Source organism: Aptenodytes forsteri, unplaced genomic scaffold, assembly GCF_000699145.1.
Source record: "Aptenodytes forsteri isolate BGI_AS27 unplaced genomic scaffold, ASM69914v1 Scaffold511, whole genome shotgun sequence".
NCBI classification, from domain to species: domain Eukaryota; kingdom Metazoa; phylum Chordata; class Aves; order Sphenisciformes; family Spheniscidae; genus Aptenodytes; species Aptenodytes forsteri.
The window spans coordinates 351,290-372,740 of NW_008794707.1; the positions used below are offsets into that span (position 1 = coordinate 351,290).

General features: G+C 40.0%; 1 protein-coding gene across 1 annotated transcript in view; it reads right to left on the reverse strand.

Annotated features, from left to right (window-relative positions):
* Positions 1 to 21,198, reverse strand: part of SLC1A2 (solute carrier family 1 member 2) — a 29,621-nt gene extending 8,423 nt beyond the window's left edge. Inside the window, exons 1-8 of the mRNA XM_009273664.2 lie at positions 21,060 to 21,198; positions 19,158 to 19,310; positions 18,263 to 18,513; positions 14,636 to 14,804; positions 11,499 to 11,625; positions 8,448 to 8,681; positions 4,540 to 4,734; positions 1,579 to 1,713 (exon numbers count right to left, since the gene is read on the reverse strand). Of these exons, the coding sequence (XP_009271939.1) occupies positions 1,579 to 1,713; positions 4,540 to 4,734; positions 8,448 to 8,681; positions 11,499 to 11,625; positions 14,636 to 14,804; positions 18,263 to 18,513; positions 19,158 to 19,310; positions 21,060 to 21,189 (1,394 nt within the window). The 5' untranslated portion in view covers positions 21,190 to 21,198. The remainder of the gene's footprint in view (positions 1 to 1,578; positions 1,714 to 4,539; positions 4,735 to 8,447; positions 8,682 to 11,498; positions 11,626 to 14,635; positions 14,805 to 18,262; positions 18,514 to 19,157; positions 19,311 to 21,059) is intronic.
* Positions 21,199 to 21,451: the final 253 nt, after the last annotated feature.

The following is a 21,451-nucleotide window of genomic DNA, read 5'->3' on the forward strand; positions in this document are numbered from 1 at the left end:
TCCCTAAAAAACCCGAACAAACCACAGGCTCCTTTTGCACATCCTCCTATCAGCTGCAGAAACCTACCTATTTGCCTTACTTTGAGAGCCAGCAAAAATTATATTTAAAATGAGTATAAACCTCCCTTTTGCTCTCTTCCTCCCAGCTGCAGATTCTTATGCTGCTTTCCTGTTTTCAACCATGACTTCATAAATATAATAAACCCACAGAATATCACATTTTGCCCTATGCCAGCTGTACTCTGACTGCTGAACCCTGCCTCATTTCACCATTCTGAGTCATGATATCATGATATTCAGTTATATATAAAATATGTAAGTCACCTTTTCTCTTTGCCTTCCCAAGCTGTAAATTCCTCTTTCATTTTTCCCTGAAGCAGAAATCAGAGCTGCATGCTATTCTTCACAACTCTTAGTGACAAAGATAGGTAATAACAGATAAAGTATAGCAGTGGATCCAAAATACATGTCAAAGGATTAACCAAGTTCTTGAATTCTTCTCAGTAAGCCAAAAGATAATGACAGAAAATTAATTTTCTATTTTATCTTCACATTCTCAACTCTGCTATTCCTTCTTGCATAATTTTAGTAGTGTATCTGGGACTGATACACAACAGAAACATACCTCTTTACTATGTAAAATAATATTAGGGGAGAGATGACTGTTGACCAGAATATACTGTGCTGCAGCAGTACAGGACAATATAAAAGCCTCTAGAGGCCAGTACAACTCAGAGGACTACTCAGTGCCTGTCAGCTCTGCACAGGTGACAGAAATATATCCACATTGTCAAATGACAACATGAGGAAGGATGTGGCTTGGCATATGCTCTGTCTATATTTACAGCTTCTGTATTCAAACGTTGAAGAACAAAAGCCTTGGAAAACTATCTGGGGGTTAGCAGTTTCTTGTTGGAGGACCTGCAATGGCACTGAAGGACTTTGATCTCAAGTTCTTGAAAATGAAAGTCAGTCCTTCCAATTTGAGGGATCTGTCAGTAAAATCAAACCAGGGAATGACCTTCTCTCTTTCAGTTTGCTTCCTTATATTCTGCTCTAGAACAGTTTCTTTCTTAAAAGTATTTTACTTTCTTATGTACAAAAAGAAATAGGCTTTCCCCACTATGAGCATAAAACATTTGATACTACAAATACCCAAATCACCCAGTAATGTGCTGACAACATCCTGATGGAACCTGCATTTTCAGCATTCGTCCTTAATTTTAGACCAGAACTATAAGAAACAGAAATATGAAAGCAAAGATCAGAAAACTGCTCTTGAGCTATGTCTGTGATGGAGAGGCATCACTGGGAAGAAGAAAACGTATGTGTGTGAGCCCAAGGGTCTTACAAGAAGATCCTTGGCTTATAGAAACTGACTCCAGTAGCTCTATAACAATTTGTACCAGCTGAGAAGCTGCTTTCAGTGTCTCCTACTTCATCAAATAGCCTATTTCCTCCATTGTTTCTGTAGAGGAGAATCTTATAGTTCTTTAAGATCAACGGCTGAAAAGCACTATGGACAAGCATTACTTCACTACTTTTTCTGCACTGAGCAGTGGAGTGAGCACAACTTACAGAAGCCAGTCAACAGCAACAAGCAAACTGATGTCCTGCGTAGGGAGACCCACTGCAGTAAGGATCAGAAGCATAGTGACGAGTCCCGCGCTGGGAATACTGGCAGCTCCAACACTTGCAAGGGTGGCGGTTAAACTGCAAAAACAAAGACCAAATGGGGGTAGCAGGAAAAGGAACATACACTTTCATTGCATACTCATGTGATCATTAGGAAGGTCTTATTTTTAATGAGTTCTTCCCAGAAAACTAACGACTATGTGATAAATCATGGTAAGCTCAGGCCATAGTTTTCACGCTTGTGTTTCTCCAAAAATATTTATTGGGGAAGCCAGATCTATGGGGTTTGTTCTCAGAGTTGTTAAAAGAGTTGTCTGAGAGTTTTAAGTTCTGTAAGTTGGTTATGACATTCAAATCTTTGGCCTGGTGCTGTTTTCTGAGCTCTACCAACACATCCAGGGTTTTGAATCCTGAGTTTTGATCATCCAGACTTGCTGAAGTTTGATGGCCACAGGTAGAATTTTCAGGGTGGTTCATTTCTGTTTATTTATGGTACTTGAAGACTGAATTCTGAGGTAGTGGCTGAGAGAAAGTGGTTATTATCAAGTACAGAAGAGTAAAAGTCTTGGTATCCAAAACTCCCACAGTACAAGCCAGTGGTGTACCAAGCCTAGATACAAATCACCCTAGATGAAAAAGCAAAATTCATCTGATAGTTTCATAAATCCAAACCTGTCCTTGTTTTTGCCTCTCATTTTTTGATGAAGACCAGTAGAGTGAATGTCTGTGCTCCAAATGTTTGTAAAAATACAACACAGACCATAACAAATATCAACATCATTGGGCAATACTATGAAGAATGGAAAATAAATTTGTCAGAGAACAAGCCAAGGGGACAAAAACAGGGAAGAGAAGGAGAGGGAGAGGGAGGGAAAGGAAAAAGGAAAAGGAACAAGGAACAAGGAAAGAAAAAGTTATCTCTGTCTTTTTAAACACAGAGATGAGTAACATGGTTGTGCTTCCAACACAGAAGTAGGGGAAAAAGGTCTCTGGGGGGGAAATCCTCAGTCGTTAGCCACAGAACTAATCTGTGAGGATGTTAGCCTTATTTAGAGCTGGCAGATGGCTGGGTCTGACCCAGACAAACCAGGTTGCAGTGTGTTTGTGAGGTGTCTGGGTTAGAGTGCAACCTGGCCTACTAAACACCCAGATAGGTCCAGCAGGTATGCAGGCAGGATGCCCTGCTCTGCTGTCAGGCTCTGCGCGCGGTGCCAGCTCCTCAGGCACTTCCAGCCTGAACTGGTAAGGGATTGCTTACAAGCTCTGTGAGGAAATGCTCATGCCAACCTTCCCACAGCAGCGCTTACAGGGCTTGAGGGGAATGAAGCTAGCATTGTTCAGGTCTAAACAGAGTCTGGCTTAGCTACCATTTCCAAGATCACTCTCTCCCAAAGAAGACAGGAAATCAGAGGATCTACATGACCAATATGAAGTAACTAGAGCTGGTCAAAGACTAATTAAGTCTTTGTGAGTTTATGTCTGGGTCATTTGAATATCCTCAGTATCACAAACTGGATTTGACAGACAAAACCTAATAACCTTTCATTCATTTGTATTGCCACCTCAAGAGATAGTTCTTGTCACATTGTTGTTGCAAAAATGCTATACTGCATGAAGAGGAGAACCAGTGGTTTTCTTACAGATAGCCCAAAGTTGCCGCCTGCTTAGTAAATGTGAGTCACAAAGCTGACTACACCAGCCTTGAAATGGTGAGCTCAGGAAGAGCTAATGGGTCAGTCCCTCAGAAGAGGAGAAGAGGAGTAACTCGGGATCAAGCCTACCAAATCTCTTGGACAATAGCTGATTCCTGACTTGAATTTCCCTGGACTAAGTTTAGTTTAATATGTGGCATCTCTGAAATGACTGTTTTCAGTCTTAGCAACAAATATGCACCATGCAGGTCTAGCATCTGCCTTCATTAGAAGCAGTCCTGAACCTTTTACAAACCTTGGCTTTACTATTTCAGGAGTTGGGGCAGGAGGTAAAGAAATGAAAAATGTGGAACTAGTATAGCTAGTAGAATTAGACATCCCTTTGCAGAAGTTTCTTTAGTGTTAAAAGGGTTTAATAAAAGAAAGGTGGGTGGGTGAAAACTACAGGAAGAAGGCAAACTTGGCAGCCTTCACTTTCGGTCTCCATTTCAACTAATCAAAATGTTAGGCCTGGTGTCTTCATCAAATTTTCCATTGTAAATTAACTTTAGCTGCAGCAGTCATAACTTTGCCATTGTTTTTTATTAGTCACCCTACCTAATAGGTCTTAAAACTCCATTACAGTAAACAGTCTTCAATCACTCTTATCCATGTTTAATGGGTACTTTCCTTTGTCCTTCCAGATATCCAGCTTAGTCCTAGATATGACAATTTGATATGAAAAGACTAGAGCTAATATTTGCTGGGTTAGAGATAAAAAGTCTGGGAGTATCCAGACCATGCTGCAGGCAATCTCACCCTCAGGCTGCGCTATTCTCAGTGTGTTTTGTTTGCTGTTCAAAGTCACAGAAAAAATACAGGCAAACATAAATATACAGATACATCTTTAGGTACACTTTTTTCTTCCAATGTATATAAACAGATACATTCTAGAAAGTTAATACCCCATATATCACTTGTAGCGTCCCTCTATACTAAAAAAGGCATTGCATTGGACAGAGAATGCTCTATTTCATATTGTATTGTCAACTGCAGAACTGTGTAAAACACCACCAGCATGCACTAAGGCTGCAAATGATAGAAAACGCGTCACCAGAGAACCAAGACCTATGTATATGACATTTCTTTGCATATCATTATTAGAAATCCATGGATTTCACAGGGAATCCCACAGCTATGGAGAAGACATCCAACCCTAAGCTTCACATTTTACAGTCTGTAGAAACAAAGCCTACAAGTGTTTTGAACTGACCTCACAGTAACTATCTGGCCTCCATCCAGCTCAATTCCATTCATCTGTGCTATGAAGATGGCAGCCACAGCTTCATACAGGGCAGTTCCATCCATGTTAATAGTTGCTCCAACAGGAAGAACGAACCTTGTTACACGCTTATCAATGCCTAGGTTTTCTTCAAGACACCGGAATGTGACAGGTAATGTTCCAGCACTGAAGGAGAGAAAGCAAAAAAGTAGAGAAGACCTAATTACAATATAATATATACACATAAGGGAGTAAAGTCAGAAATTCTGCTATCATCTTTTACATTTTCTACTTCCATTTTCTGCTGTGATTCAAGCCTTATTTAGCCAATTTTTAAATTAAGCCTACATTTAGCTGGAGGTGGGACTGAGACCAAGATATGGACATGACTTGAAGTAGGGATGAGAGCTTGAGAGTGTAGATTATTTTTTCAGACTCATTTATGAATTATTTCTTGCATTTTGTTCAAAAAGACAAGTTCCAGATGTTTTCTGATGGACAGAACTATGAGCGTAGGGACAAATCCTAAATTTCTTTGACTGTGAATTTGGTCTGAATGGAGAAATCAGTGTTGCATTAAGGAATGAAAAAAACAGGCAAAAAGATACAACCCGTGGAGTTCCCAGATGCTGGAGGACAGGAAAGGATGTGAAACACAGCTGGAGGCTAGGAAAAGATGTGAAAGACGGCTGGAAGAGAGCAACAGCTCCTTGCACAGATCCACAGTGCCTTGCCTTTGTGGGAATACTTCAGGCTATTACATTCACTTGCTCAAAATAAAACACCTTCATCAAAAAAAATACTGCTGAAAATAGAACATACTATTTTTCCCTGTAGATGCAAATATCTTCTATTTCTTCCCTTCCCTAGCAGGTCTGCCTGCCTTAGGCAAAGGACTTACTGCAACAAGCATGAAACCCAACACAGGAACATGTTTTGGTTCCTTACTTTTCTGTGTTATCTCTGAGGTCAAGTCCACCACTAAATGAAGTTGGTTGTTGCCTGAGAAGCTGTTCTGAAAAGAAAGCTGACCTGGCAAAATTCCTTTCAATGGACATTTCATACAGAAGCAGCTGGAGCACATCTGTTACGGTTTATTTGCTTGTCTTCAGCTGAACTGGCAGAATTTCTCAAAGATTTTCACTATTGTATCCCACTAATTCTGGTGTCGTTGCCCCTACAAAAATACTAATTTGCTCATAGAAGAGTAAAGGACTAGACTCACCAAATTTTCTAAGCTAAATACTTGCAGCATATTGTTGCTAGTGCCTTGCACCTTCAGAGTCTTTCCAACTCATTCGTTCATCCATCCACTACCATAGAGATGCTATTGGGTACAAAAATGTAATCTTTCCATTTTACAGATAATTAAACCATAGAAAAGGGAGATTAAGGAATGATTGAGATACCAAACTATAAAAATGTAGTGTCATAATAAACGTCCTAGGTTACCTGGAACAAGTACATGAGGCTGACCTATCTCACATGGGATCTATGGAAAACCCAAACCCTTCTGGATTGGCAGATGCCTGAGTCACTTCCTAAATGACTCCTCTTGTCTCACATCTATGGAAACATGAGTTAGAAGATATGAGCTTCTAGACCCCCACCTTGTGCTCAAACAACCAGACCATTCTTTGTTCACAGAGGTGATTTTTTTAAGAGATGTCGATAAGCCAGACACATGGTACCAATGATCTGTGTTCCAGCCCCTTTACAAATATATTTGTAATTATCATTTATTTTACTGTGTTTTTAATCAAAGGTAATCAAATGCTTAATATTCTGTGGATTTAGCCAAATCAGAGAGAATTCATATTTTATAAAAACAATGTAGTATATTCTTTCGTAAGTTACTCTAGCAGCTATATATATAGCGGATAGCAGAAAATATCTAGTGAGTCATAAACCAGCAACTACTAGTCAGTTTTCAAGTCAGTTCCAGGATCACTTTGCCTCCTATAGCAAAGATATTCCTATATCTTATTAGAAGAAAAATAAAATAGAAAATGTAGTTCACTGACACACATTGAAACTCAGTCAGATAAGGTTCTTTTTCTTCAGAAATACAAGTCCCACCTTACCTTTACTGTTACAAATCAGATCACCAGCACAAGGTGTGTACCAGCCATGACCTACCATTGTTGCAATGGACCCCAGCGGGCTCAGCAGGCAGGGACTATGCAAATATCTTCCCCCTTCAGTTCTGCCACCATGAGCAAGGACAGGTGGGCAGGCCATGGAGACAAGGTTTCTTTATTAGCAGAGCACAATATGTAGATGCCTTCCATGGTTCCTCAGCCTGGCCAAAGAGCTTTAATAGGTCCCTGAATAGGAAGCATTTGCAACGTCCAGAGGTACCAGGTTAGACCATATGATGGTGATTGTTGTCATGTGGTCACTTGTCTGTGGTGCTACAGACTGGTCCACTTCTGTTTAGCCAGTAATTCTGATCTGGATAGCAGTCAGGTGGTAAAGCTAGTATCCAGGTAAATCCATACGCTGGAATCACTTAGAATCCTCTACAATTTTCCACTTTGGTACTCCAGCAGAAAAACATTACCTCACTTTTCACTAAAAAAAACCCCACAAATGTTGTGTATGGACACTGTAAATTTTGTATTGGAAATCTAAGTGGAAACTCGAATGCTTCAACGAACAAAAGCCTTACGGAAATTGTGGTTTAGTGAAACTCCTGGCCAGACTCTCTCTCCTATAATCCCTCGTTGTTTATCACAGAACCACAGAATTGTTGAGGTTGAAAGGCACCTCTGGAGGTCCTCTATTCCAAGCACCTTGCTCAAGGCAGGGGCAGCTAGGGTAGGTTGCCCAGGACCATGCCCAGACAGGTTTTGTGTATCTCCAGGGATGGAGACTCCACAACTCCTCTGGGCAACCTGTGCCAGCATTCAAGCACCATCACAGTAAATTACAGTAAAAAGATTTTTCTTGTGTTTCAGTTTGTGCCCACTGCCTCTCATCCTGTCACTGGGCACCACCGAGAAGTCTCTCTTCATCTTCTCTACACTGTCCCATCAGATATTTATGCACATCACTAAGGTCCCCCTTAAGACCTTAAGGTCTCCCTCCCCTGTTAATCAGGGGAGAAGTTATTCAGCAGAGTGGTTTGGGTTGACCCAAAGAGGCAGATGAATTACAGTTCTCTCAAGACATTCCTGAAATCAAGACTGCTCAGTTTTCTGATGGTCAATTTTGAACTAGGCTTTTTTGTTTTCACCTTTTTAATTAAAACGGAAGATTTAATTTTCTTCAAAAATAAAACATTTATTGAAGAAAAACACTTTAAAACTGAAAAATATTTTCAACACAAGATCTCTGACTGCCCCAATGCAAAGCATCAATTTATTACCGAGCTGAGTTGCCTACACACTTTGTTGCATCTGTTCTGTGCATTAGCAACAAGTCTAAAATGCTCAGCTCTTCAATGAAGTCCCCGTACCCTGCCAAAATGGATGAAAGAATAAAATGAGAGGGTTTTTTCATTTCTTTCTTGAAACCTAGCACTGTTTATTTTTTTTCCCCAATGCAACGAGACTGGTCTTAAATTGCTTTCAAAATAAATAGAATTATCACTGTTTCCTAGTTGAGGAAACAAGTACAGAGGTAACACAATTTGCACAAGTCATTTGGCCAACGCCAGAAAAGAAAAGAAAAAGTGGGTCTCCCAGCTCTCTGCAGTTGGCTGTACAACCTCTCCAAAAAATCCCAAAGGCGTGTGGTTATTTTTATTTATTTCAACATGGCTGAATTAAAAATAGTTTTTATTCAATGGCATAAAATGATTTTGCAGTGAAGGTCAGAACAGCAGATGCATTATGTCTAAACAGCAGCTAACAATCTGCTAAAAAATAAAGCAAGCTGTTATTTCTCATGTGTACCTGGAAGCTGTGCCCAGTGCTGTGATCCATGCCTGGAAAATCCCAGCAAGGAATGAAAATGGGCTTTTCCTTGTTATCACAAAGTAGAGCAGAGGCAGGAAGATCCCTCCATGGATGAGAAGACCCACAATCACAGTGACCATGTACATGCCAAGTTGTCTAGCAACTACTTCTAAGTCCTTGATTGCAATGATTTTTCCACAGATGAGGCAAGCAATGCCCAAAGGGGAATACCTGGAGAAAGAGAACAAGCATAGACAGAACTAGTCTTTGCAGCGTAGTCATAAAAATTGTGCTCAACAGAGTATAGACTGGAGAAGAGTAGGGGGCTCTCAGGCTCAACACTGCGATGCAGATTAGGAATTGATGGAAATTGAATGGAGAGCTTTCACATCTTTTTAAAAAATAATGGCCATCTCCAGCAAATTCCCCATCTACTTAATTTTATTCCATCCCATTGAATGGAATATGCATTTCCTGAACAGTCTTTGATCCTGGAATAACATCGTACAAGAATACTATAATGTTACACAGGCTTTGCTCATTAGGAAGAGTGGTGTAGCATTTGTTCTTAATACATAACTTTTACAATGCATTGCTTATCTGGTTTCAGGGAGTTGCATTATTTGCTTCAGTTAAAATATTTGTTTAAATGAATTGCTTTTATCTTGAAGGCTGCAAAAGTTTCCATCATGTTCTTTCAATAATTTGGACAAATGCTTTTTAGTTTATGGATTCTTCATTAATTATGTGCTTTTCTTACTTAGGGTAGGGTTTTTGCCACCTCAGTCATGTGATTCCCTGATGGCATAAATGGAACTTTTAAATAGGATGATAACGGTAGCACAGTTTGGTAATAAAAAAAATTGAAATGAATGGATATTATTTAAAAAATGTAATACTTAGCTATAGTGAAAAATGCCTGAAAATGCATGGATAGAAGACAATATTTATACCTGCACTGGTAAAGGTTAGTATATTACACAATTTTAAGTGACATTCACTTTCTCTATCTGTTTTATAAAACTTAAGCTGGGAGAAAGTAATGTGTGTAACGTGGAGAAACAGTAAACAATGCCTCTCTGAAAATAAATGGTAATGTATATTTTCAAAAGTGATTAGTGATTTGGATGCTTAATTAAAGACAATACAAAGGAAACCGACTTTCAGAATAAAAGTGCTTCATGTTTTCTGTAAGAAACATCTCATGGTCTCTCAAGCAATGTGCCCAAAACCTGGAAAGCCCTCAGTCACTTGAAATGCAAGGTCAGCTGTTACACCAGTTATCATAAAAAGCCATGTTTCAATGAACTTGATGAAGCATATTTCTTATAAAGAATTCCATGGTGTCAGAGCCAGATGTCTGATTTGTTTTATGTTTGTGTAGCAATGCCACGCTCCTGACAGTCTGGAGTTGCCATGGGAGTTACAGCTCTCAGTGCAGAGAAATCATAAACCAAACAAAATGTAACTCTGCATAAAGAAGTGCATTTGTCTTTATAAACACACATAAAAAAACCTGCTTCTGGCCACAACGGTTTTTTAAAAATTCTAGACAGAGATGAACAAGTGGAATTCCCAACATCAATCTCCTTTCTCATGAAAAGAGAAATAAAAAGCACATCAGTAGAAAAAAAAATTTTTACAGTGAATTTCTTGAAACTTGAATGATTTCCTGCCATTGCAACACTGACTACTAGAGAAAATTTATACTGTAGGCAAGGTATTAAGTCTTGGGTGTACCAACTAGGGCTAAATGAAGTAAGAGTAAATTCTAGCTCTTGGAGTGTTATGAGAGTATAGTCACCGTCTCTCTATAGAGTCAAGGTTACAATAACTATTGAAAGCAGTAGGGCTTTGTGAATAAAAACAACTGTGTTTTTATGCAGCAAGATCATCTACAGAAAACCAGAAGCATAACAGGAATGCAAAGTCATTGCTTGAAGTTCTTTCTTTTGTTCTACACATTTCCACATCGCTGTTGCTATCTGCATCACTCTTGCATAACAGTCTCCCTTTGAAACGCTGATGATGCTGAAGAGACACTTCAGGCACCCTGCTCCCTTTTCTATAAACTGTGTCCATCCAGAACCTCAGAGAAGAGGCATACTGCAGCCTTGTAACTCAGGAAATAACTTCCAGGGACACCAGGGAATCACAGGGAGCAACGAGCCATGATACGTGTGTTGTACTGGAGTGGCTATTTCTGCTCTCAAAGACCTAGGAGATACGAAACACGGTAGTACAATGCCAAATGTAGCAATGCGTTTTTCTGTTCTGAAAAACTGGTTTTGTGTGATATGGCCGCGCTTGGCACTGCATACAAATAGCTCTGGGGAAGCCCTAGGAAGAAACATCTCAAAAAAAAAAAAGTGAATCTCCTTCCAGAAATGTAAACAAGGCCTCAGTCTTAATTGGGTAAAGTCACTCCCTTGAAAACAAGCCAGGCTCCATTACTACGAATGGGTATACTTCAAAAACAGGACAGATGCCTTTCAGTGACCCCATTGCGGCGAGGTTGTAAGACACAGATTCTGCAGAAACTACGGGTGGAGGGACTACACATCACTGAAAACCACTGGAATTTTATTTGGTGATAAAGTATTTTTACTACAGAAGACAGTGAATAAAGCGTGTCTCCAGGCATCTTTGTAATTATACCTCCTAGGTAATACCCTAGGATTATGCTAACCTCCCAGGAAGATTTGGATGTTCTTATGTGGGGTGTTCTTGCTTGCTTAGGTGTCCTTCTATGTAATGAACTTCCATAATCAATGTGGCGTTTGAAGGCCTTTGCTGGTACCTGCATGTCTTGGATTTCAGTAAACAAAGAACAGAATATCTTCAGAAATATTTCAAATTGGGTCCTAAATAATCCTCACCAAATAGAAATAATGCTGCTGTGGTTCTAACATACCTGTCAAGGCTTTAAAAAATGAACCATTTAATTACATTGTTTACTAACAAACTGTGGTCACTATATGCTATATTAGGGTTTTATGACCTTTTTTAAATCTTTTTTTGTTCTAGAAGTTAGAACTTCAAACTTACCACATGATCATAGTTACTAACTTCATTACAATCTCATTCAGGATGTTGAAGAAATCCACCATCATCTTGGCCTGCTCTCCCATTTTCCCCATAGCAATGCCAAAAGCAATAAAGAATCCTATCAAACCTATTGGGAAAAAATTGCAAGACAAAAAAAAGCAAGTAAAACCATGTTTTTTAGGAAGTTTTTGCACTTAGTCAATGTCTTGATACTACCTGCTAATCCAGTTTTCAGAACTACAGTGTATTACACATCTCTTGGGACTTTTTAGTATGGACTCATTCTCAACTTTCATGATCATATTCAGAACATCTTTCATTCTTCAATATTTTACTAAATTCCAATTTCATGGCCCAACTATGTTATTTTCTTTTTTCCTGAATTGATCCGATCATCAAAACAATACCTATACCATAGTCTTCTCAGTGCCATGCAACTGTTTGTTAGAAACCTCATAGCCCCTGGCAAATGGGAGAGGCAACACAGCACCATATCATGACTCTTCTTTGTTGCTAAAACAGTAACTAGAGACCAAGAGCGTTTTTCTCAAGCTTCACAAAAGTCCCTTGACAGATTCAACCTACAGACTAGTCAGTCCTGGAGTACAGGGAAAGGCAAAAGCGGCCCAAGACCATAACTTTTGCAGGCCAGAAGTATTCCAGTTAAATGAAGAAGGTGGCGGGGGGGAGGAGAAGGTGGGTATTGTACTTTAAGCTAAACCACAGAACTCCCATTAAACAGATTAACCTCACTGAAACCGGCTATCAGTGGATACATAATCACAGAATTCAATTCAAGTAACATTTGGCTCCTAAATTTAAGTGCTAAGGTGTGAAAGTCTGGAGTATTGGACTATCAGTGTGAAAAACCAACTGAGTGCATCTGTCATGTATTACTTTGGAGCTGTGTCTCCAATGCTAACCTTTACCATCCAGCAATTTTCAGTGTCCAGAGTGGGATTATTAACTGATACTGATAGATGGTTTGACTCTTCAGCCACCCTTTGAGGCTAAACTTTCAGTCATGATATGAGTTCAGTATTTAACAAATGTGTGAACTCAGCTGGGAAATTCCTATGGAAAAACCCATCAGGACACAAAAGCATTCAAGAGAAGGGAATTTCAGCTACCAGTACTCTGGTAAAAGACAGGCTGTCCCATATCCTCACACTGGGTTTAGCAACCAGACTTTTTTTTTTTTTATTTTTTAATCCAATCTCCTGGATATAAAGTCATTCTTTAGCACCAAGCTATCTTTGTTGAGTCACTTGAATAGGGAAGTGAAGTGTATATTTGTGTGCTGCAGAGCATAGAGAAATGATGAAAAGCTTTTCAGTCGAAGACCAAGTAACTTCCTGGAATTCAGACTCCGCATCAGAAAATGTTAGTAGGTGGTTTTGTTCATTAATTCCAAATGAGTTGCTACATTAGTCATAAGAGTCAAGTTGGTTCATATTTGCAGGAATTTGCCTGGCTTGTACAGTTTATGCAAGCTGGATGGCAATTCCCCAACATTTTCACTTCTTCATTCAAAACCAAACCACACCAAACCAAAAAACTCTGCAACATTTGAGAGTCATTGGTCAAAATACTACAGCAAATCCCCCATCTAAACTGTGTATTTCCTTTCTGCAGGAATTGTATTCAGCCTTCTAGCTCTTTTCTTATCCATGACAGAGCTTGCACAAAACAAGTCCAGCACTAAATGTAATGCATCTCACATTAGAAATACTGTTTCATTTTAATGCATAAGCAGAGCTCCAGGAGAGAAAAAAGCAGGTGAGGGTAACAGCATGAGCAATGAGCTGCTGCCTCACGCAGGGTGCAAAATGCCAGTTTGCAGCTGTGAAAGAAAGCGGCTTCTTTGCCCACAGATCTTGAATGGAAGGAGGAGCCGTGGAGGAAGGCAGAATACAGTGGCTCCTGGCTCCTGTAGAGCAGTCTGCTTTGCAGAGAAACAAATCATCTCTGATCAGCTTACTGGTGCTATCTCCCCTACGTCTAAGCAAAGCAGCCACTGCCAAACAACTCACCAACACCTGGAGAAGCTCTGCAGGCACAGCAGCCACTGTGTCAGCAGAAGCAGCTCATCAGCTGTAAAGAGTCTGTAAGGGGCCATTTGCCCCTAAAAAGTGATGGCCTAGTGGTAAGATAAAGCAGTGGTTCAGGTACTGCCACATACTGTCCCACTTTGAGGAAAACACCTATAAACACAGGTGTCAGCCTCAGCCCTGTGGACATGCTGCCACAGAGCATGTGTATCTTCAAGTGTAGGCATGCCAATGAGGCTACAAGCTGAGGGCTAATTTGTGACTGACTTCACCCACATCCAGAAAGTAAGAAGGTGAAGGAGGAGCACTCCTCTCTGGGCTGACAAAACAGTGAGTTTAGGCACAGAGGAGAAAATAGAAGTGGTGTGGCAACTTTTCGTTCCCCCCCGCCCCCGCCCCAGTCTGAACAGGTGCTTCAGGAGGGGGTGGGAGATAGGTAAAGCCTTCGTACCACCCCCACTTGCTGGGTTGTCCAGACAAGCAGTTGTTCATAATTCACAGCTGGTAAAGGTCAGCAGCCAAGATGAAAGAAGGAGGGAGTTGTGACTCAGAGATGTGTCAAGCCTCTCTGTGATTTTTCTTGGGTGGGTGCGGTTCACACCCCACCTCTCACTTCAGGCTCTGCCTCAAGCCAAATTCTAGTTCAGCGTGCCTGAGACACCTACTGGAAACAACTGAGCTCAAATTCATCAGGGGGTGGATAAAGCACTGGCTCTTGAAGCTCTCCCCCATACTGTTTTGCCAATATGCGTTAGCAGTAGTCCAGGTAGGCTACTTCTAGGATGAAAGGATATTTTGGGTATCTCCTACATGCTTCCCCACTGTACTCCAATTAATACCTGCAAAGCTGCCAATCCAGAATAATTCCCTTGATCGTTTCTGTGATACAGTCATATTTCTAGTAAGACCATTAGATTTTCACCTCAGAGACCAATGGGCAACCAGTAGAAGATAACATTTGATGATTATTTGGGGAGACTAAATTTGCACTGAAGAGCAGATCAGACAACACTGGCTACCCAGTCACAGCCAAAAGCTGTGTCATACATATGATGTACATATTTGACAGGCAAAAGGTTTTCCTACCCAGGACATTCATGCCATCCTTAAATTCAAGTCCCTTCTTAATGACCAGCTGGGCTTCTGGTGGTGCTTCACGCACTGTCTCATTCATCATAGCAAAAGCAGAGTCAGTGACATTAGGTGGTTCTTCAATGGGTGGTGGCACCAGCACTTTCTTGGTGACAGTTTGGATCTGAAGGCAATAAAAAGGGAGGATGAGAATGGAAACAGACTGAATGTAATCCATATGGGAGATCAGGAAATAATAATAAAAAAGTCTTCATTTGAAATTCCAGGGAACTATATTTTTAAAGGATTAGACATGCATTCCGCAACCTCTTACCCCCTCTTCCAAAAACATTTGTTTTTCAATAGTTCCAAGCGTCACAAAGTCCTGGGAGTCTTCCTCATGACACTAGTGTGAAAAGTATGGCAAATACTTGTTCCTTACCAGTACGATGTAACATTTTAAAGATAGTTAGCCCCTTTGTCCAGATGGTTCACAAATGGTGCTTCGCAGATTGTATGTTACATGTTGATACCATTTATTTAGCACCAAAGGCAGGCACCTCTAAGATCAGTCACAGCAGCAACTCTGCGGTAAGGCTTGTTATTCAGGATGGTCTGCCCAGCTCAAGTTATCGTAGTTTGATGGTTAACTTGAATCAAAAACTTAGAACATTTCCAACACTTCACTTGGTGACTACGAGAGCTCAAAATGGAATACACACAGTCCCCTGAGCTCTCTAATTAAAATATCGTGAGTGACAGATAACAGAAAAATTATCAAAGCTGCTAGATACCTATTAAATCAAAACTGACCACCTCAAAAAAGAAGACATCAGCTTCTGAATGGATCTGGACTCCTCCTGGCACATAAAGGCAGGGTCAAGGGAAATTCCTTCCTGAGAAGGAATGGTAGGGGGAGAAATGGGCTTGAGTTTATGGCTAGGAAAAAAGGGAGCAGGGAGTGGAAAAAGAGAGATCTGTGACTTGCTGCTTTTAGAAGGGAAGTTTTCCTCCCACTTCACACCTTGAGCCTTTCCCACTTTTTCATGGCTCTGGGACAGGCAAAATGGTTAGGAAGCTATGACTGGTTTACCATGGTTTCCCATCTGGTCCCTACTTTCCTTGTTCCTAGAAACATGTTTGAGCAAGGCATCAGAAATGGTGCATTAGCCTTTCAAAGAACATTTGCACGTCTTTCCTGTTGAGATGGACATTGTAGTACTGTGGATGATGATCCAGATTAGTTTTAAAATACCTTACATCTCTCCTTTCAAAACCTGCTGTCTAAATCTAGAGAGGGGGATGTAGACAGAAAACCTACATAGCTTTGTATGAGAAATTCTTCAGTTGTCCTGAAACAACCCAACATTTCTGCACATTTACATTTTTTTCAGAGTTAAATTTTATCTGAGGGATGTTGTCAACACAGTATTTTTTATGTGAGGTATCCAGAATGTAAGAACAGAGTCACAGAAATTAAAACATTAGCCTCTACACACTCACAAATTCCACTACAGTCACTTAAGTCAAAGGTCCTCAGCCCTTCTTTGCACAAGGCCACAGTCACTAAAAATGCTGAGCCTAACATCAAGTTTAGATTCTGACAACAACATCTGAGGCCAGAAAACCATTTAAATGTCACAGTCATATTTATAGATGATAGTCCCATTCTCTTTCATGGCACGTAAGATCTTAAGTCTCTGCTGGAATAGCAGTTTTCATTATAAATTAAGACTTTCTTGTGGACCATACAAAAATTCAAGAGATATTGAAATCCCATGATGGTTCAGAGTTCAGTTTGCAAATGAACTGTCTCAAAATTGCAAGTGAATCCCTTCATTGCTTTCTGCCTGGTCACAAAGGAAGGCATGTAAAACTCCCCCACAGACCACGGCTACACAGTACCATTGCTGTGCACCCTTCAAAATCATTCTTCACAGGATTTTTGCAAAAAATTGCTTCCTCCTAAGGCAACCTGGAAACACTGAATACTCATGGAGATAGTCTGTATAAATGTAGGAGGAGAAAATAATGCTGACACCATTAAAAGCAGCTAATTTTCCTCCTAAATACAGAGAGAAACAAGTAAAGCCTAACTCCTTACTGAGGAGTTAAGGGCTAATAGAAGGCACAAGTTCCATCTGGAAAGGAGTGTGACTTACTTTGTAAATGAAAGGTGGCTTTGTGGCAGAGGCTTTCACTGGCAATTAGTTTGGAATCTGACAAAATTTAAACATTGGAAAGCCAAAAAGCTCAGTAGCTTTTTTGACTAAGTTTAAAATCAATCAATGGAATTGGTGATCCATAACTAGTGAAGTGACCTGAACATTGATATTACACACACTGAAAAAGCAATATTAAGGTTCCAAGAAAACTATCTGACATGGGTAGCTTAGTTCTTCTTTCTCCCACTTTTTGTCCCTTTGTCGAGATATTTGACCACTTTCAACTGACCAGAAATTTAATTCTCCTCTCTTCCACAGTTCAGACGAGGGAAAGAAGAAAAAACAATAAGCACCCTGCTTTCCCCTCACTCAATTTTGCAAAAATACATTTCACATTACATGTGATGTTTAGCCACCCACAGTTTGACCACATGACTGACATTCCCATGATGATTTGGAAATTTGAGAATGTTCTCTCTTTAAACCCCCAAGGACTATGTGTTTTTATGTGGAAGTCCATAGAAGTGAAGCAATCCAAGCCCTTTTGGCAGCTTAGGTTGCCCTCTATTCTTCCACCCCCATGGCTTCTTCTCCCTTCCCCCTCTTCACTTTATTCTTTGGCCATAACCACAGCTCCAGCCATCATGCCATTTCACATAGGAACACTTAAGAACAGGTTTGGTAACAAACCCTGTTCCATCAAACAAACAAACAAAAAAAGTCTGCATTATTGCCAAACAATTTAGTTGTAGGAAAAAGCAGCTTACATACAAGAAATAGGCTTTAGCAGAAATTAGGAAGCATGCATTTTTCATTTATTTTACCCCTCGAAGTGAAGCTGTTTTGATTAGCATTGGTGAAAAGCTTTTAGACAAAATTATCTACCTACAGAGCAAGAAACTCATGGTGCAAGCATCCTTCTTTCCCAGCATGCTTCAAACCTGGCCTGATGGAGCCACCTGTAGGTGGGTCAGCCACTTGACAGTATTATCCCCACCTAGTCTGGACTCTAGTACAGCAATAGAAGTTATGAGAGGTTGGGTTTTGGGGTACACTTCCACTGGCAACCAGTTAGAATGAAGATCATCCATCTATTACAAACAGGGCATTGCAGAACCATCAGCTCTGTAACTAACAACCAAGATCAAATTCAACCTGGGTGAAAGATCCCATAATTCATAAGCTGTTCAGCCCCAAGCCAGCATTCATTGTATAAAAAGTGAGGAAAAAAATTAGATTTAATTAATAACAAACTAAAAATCATCTTCTTTAAAAGAATCTATTAATTTAAATAACTACAACATAAAACAAAGCAGCTATAAATAATGTTCTTTCAGTTACCTGCTCAAGACTTAAGACCTGTATTTCTCTTTGCATCATCATTTCTGTCATTCACCTAAACAATTACATTAACTCTACAGACATCCCTGGTAAGTGAAAGATGTAAAAAATATTACCAAGGAGTAGAAGAATTTACCTGCTGAAAGCATGCTTGGACTAGATTTTCAGGGAACAGGTTTCGGACCAGATCCAAGAAAGCATCCAGACTAGATACTTCATCATTCTTCTTCCCTTGACCAAGCTGTTTCTTGAGTTTCGGATTCCCTGGATGGATGGCTAAAACCAAAATCACACCCAGCACAGCAGCAATAATAGTGGTGGACATGTAGTAGACCATGGCTCTTGTACCCAATCGGCCACTTGCTTTAGCATCTAAACCAGACAGTCCTGCAGGTGTTTTATTTTAAGAAACAAACAAATATATTGAGACTCAATATCCAATTCAATAATCATCAGATAAAATCCTTTATAATTTGCAAAGTTTAATGACTGCCTACAGGTACCTACTTTTATCCTTGTGAAATTCACACCACTAGATAGATTACTGAAACTTCTCCCTCCAATTCTTATGTGAACAATGTCTGCTTCTACTAATTTGAAGAGAACCATTTAAGATTCCATCTAATTGCAGAGGAGGCATTAAAAAATAGAGAAGATATCATACCATCCTTTGCCCTTGATTGCTGCAAACTGGTCATGGTCTGGCTGACACCACAGGTTTAAGAAGGCTAGGCTCACTAGTGTCATGCCATCTTATTTGCAAGGTCCAGTCCAGGAATTAGGTGAAACAGCATGTTAAGAAATTTCTGACGCTCATGAAGGTAGTATGTGTGCATGTGCTTGAAAATAAATTCACTGGAGCATCTACGTATTAAAACCAATGAAGTTAATCAGAAATTAACTCTGAAATACACACTGCAACTGCAAAATCCCTGACGGGATCATACTATTATTCTTCCTACGTCACAAAAAGCAAACCAGGTGATATCTGTAGCAAGCATCTTAAAGTATTTATGGCTAATAGATCTTACCTGTGATTAAACTGGAGATAATTAAAGGGAGGATCAGCATTTTTAGCATCCTCATAAGTATATCTCCTGGGAAGGCTATTAACATGATGATGTCAGGGTCAATAGGTGTTGCTAGACGAAGAAGACCCCCACACAGTGCACCCAGGATGACACCTGGAAGAAGAATAAAAGAGAGCAGGCAAGTAACATAAATATACCTGAATGCGCATTGATTACCCAGAAGAACAGCCTGGAAGAAAAACGGTTACACAAGGCAGCTGATTTTTGGTACAGAGACAGATTTTGGAAGGCTTAGCCTTCTGATTAATACAAGGCTGTAACACGCTTACCATGTATCTCATGATTAAAGAGAAGTGGTCCTGATGCTGAGCTTACACCTAATGTACTATTCTGCTTCTGCAAATACAAATTTGCTGCAAACAACGTTATTGAGGTTTACTAATACTGTGTAGTCCTTGCAATACATTGAAGGATAGTCAAATATAATTCATATCATCATTCTACAGCTGGCAAAATTGAAGCACCAAGAGGTGAGCTGATTTATATAAAGCCATACTGAACTGACAGAAGAGCCAGGGTTAGGACCCAGCTCGTCAGAGTATGACATCTAGTTCTCAACATAAGAATGGTACCACTTGAAAACAAGGTCAGCATGAGTAGCTATTTTACAGCCTAAGAAAAACCCTACAGGAAAGCTAGAATAGTCTTGTGAGGAAAACAGATTCAAATTTCATTTGGGCAGTTTTGGAGGGGAGTGCCTGATCTGGAATACTGCACCTATCATTGAAGAAAAGTTGATTCTCAGTACTCATTTATTACTCCCTCCCTTTGATGGTCTGCATCCTTCTCTTCTCTTTGCGCTAACATTCTCAAATCACAAACAATCCCTTCATCACTTATTTAGATTTGTACAGTGATAACACCTAAACCCTTCTCTCAGGATTGAGGCTGTTAAAACAGTCTGGGGGGAAAAAAAGGCCATGTTTACTTTCATAACATGGTCTTTGTGAATAAATATTTCATGTTTACATCCAGGATGCCTTTGTTTTCCTGATCCCAAGCCCAAGTCTCAAGTGTAATAAAACTTGACAGTAAAGCCTGAGTTGTGATTTGCAGCAACTATGACTCTTTGAAGTATCAGTTTGATACAATGGAAAATATATGTGTGTTTAAAACTTTTTCTGGAGCTGCATCAGGCACCTTCTAAAGATGATTCAAAGCAAATACTGTCTAAACACTTCAGCAATATGGGTATTGAGGGCTGAAAAATATGAATGTGAAATTTGCAGCTCAAGACCAGCTGCAGCTGGTCTTTCAAACAATAACAAAATAGAGTATGTCTATGAATTTGCTGCATTTGGCTGTTAGGCTTTCAGTGAAAAAGAAACAGGCAAAGAGCCAGTGCACCACAATAAAATGTCAAACTGTTCCATATTGGGAAGCTGCTAAAGCCAGAAGCAATATTCAGGATGAGATCATGGAGCGCTGGCTTACCGCTACAGAGAGGGGGACAAACCTTAAAAGCAGTGGAGCATGAACTGAGAGATAAAAGATGAAGGAAAGGAAATTTTGAAAAGTTTTTGTCTTTTTTCAAATAACTGAGAGGAAAAAAGTGTGTAGTGCATTTAGTTCTACTGAACAACATCGGCCTGACTGGCCTTGGGACTTAGATCACACTCCATTCTAAAACTAGATATAGAATGTATCTCAGTGGTGTGGATTTGCTCTGTGTTGTGTCAGTAATACCCTGCACACCTGAACTAAAGTGACAATGCCTATGGTCATCCTATTTACTCTCTGGCTGTTCAGCTGGAAGAGCTGATGACCACAGACCCTGTCTGTGGTACTACATGAACAAATACAGATACACACAGAATGTCCAGACTAGCAGATGTAGCTTACCGAATACAGTAAGAGTCAGGAGCAGATTCCTGTGGAGCGACTGGCAGAACTGCACACATATGTTCCTGGAACTGTGCTCCACTGGACTTAAATGACTTTCATGCATACGCACTTCTACTTGCTTAGGCATATTGTTGGCACTAGAATAAAAAATGAAATCAAGTAAAAGTTATAGCACAAGATGCCAAAAGTGAGAGGAAAGTCTGGATTACTTCCATCATATATAACTGGGGAATCTGATGCATATTCCATCACTTCCCACATTTAACAAACACTGTATATTTACTGCTCTGAAGAAGTCTCTGAAATGGGAATGGTTTGTCCTTCTAAAAGTGTAGCCTTTAAGGTATTTTTTGCAGTTATCTCTCAAACAGTGGAGATGTAAACAGAAT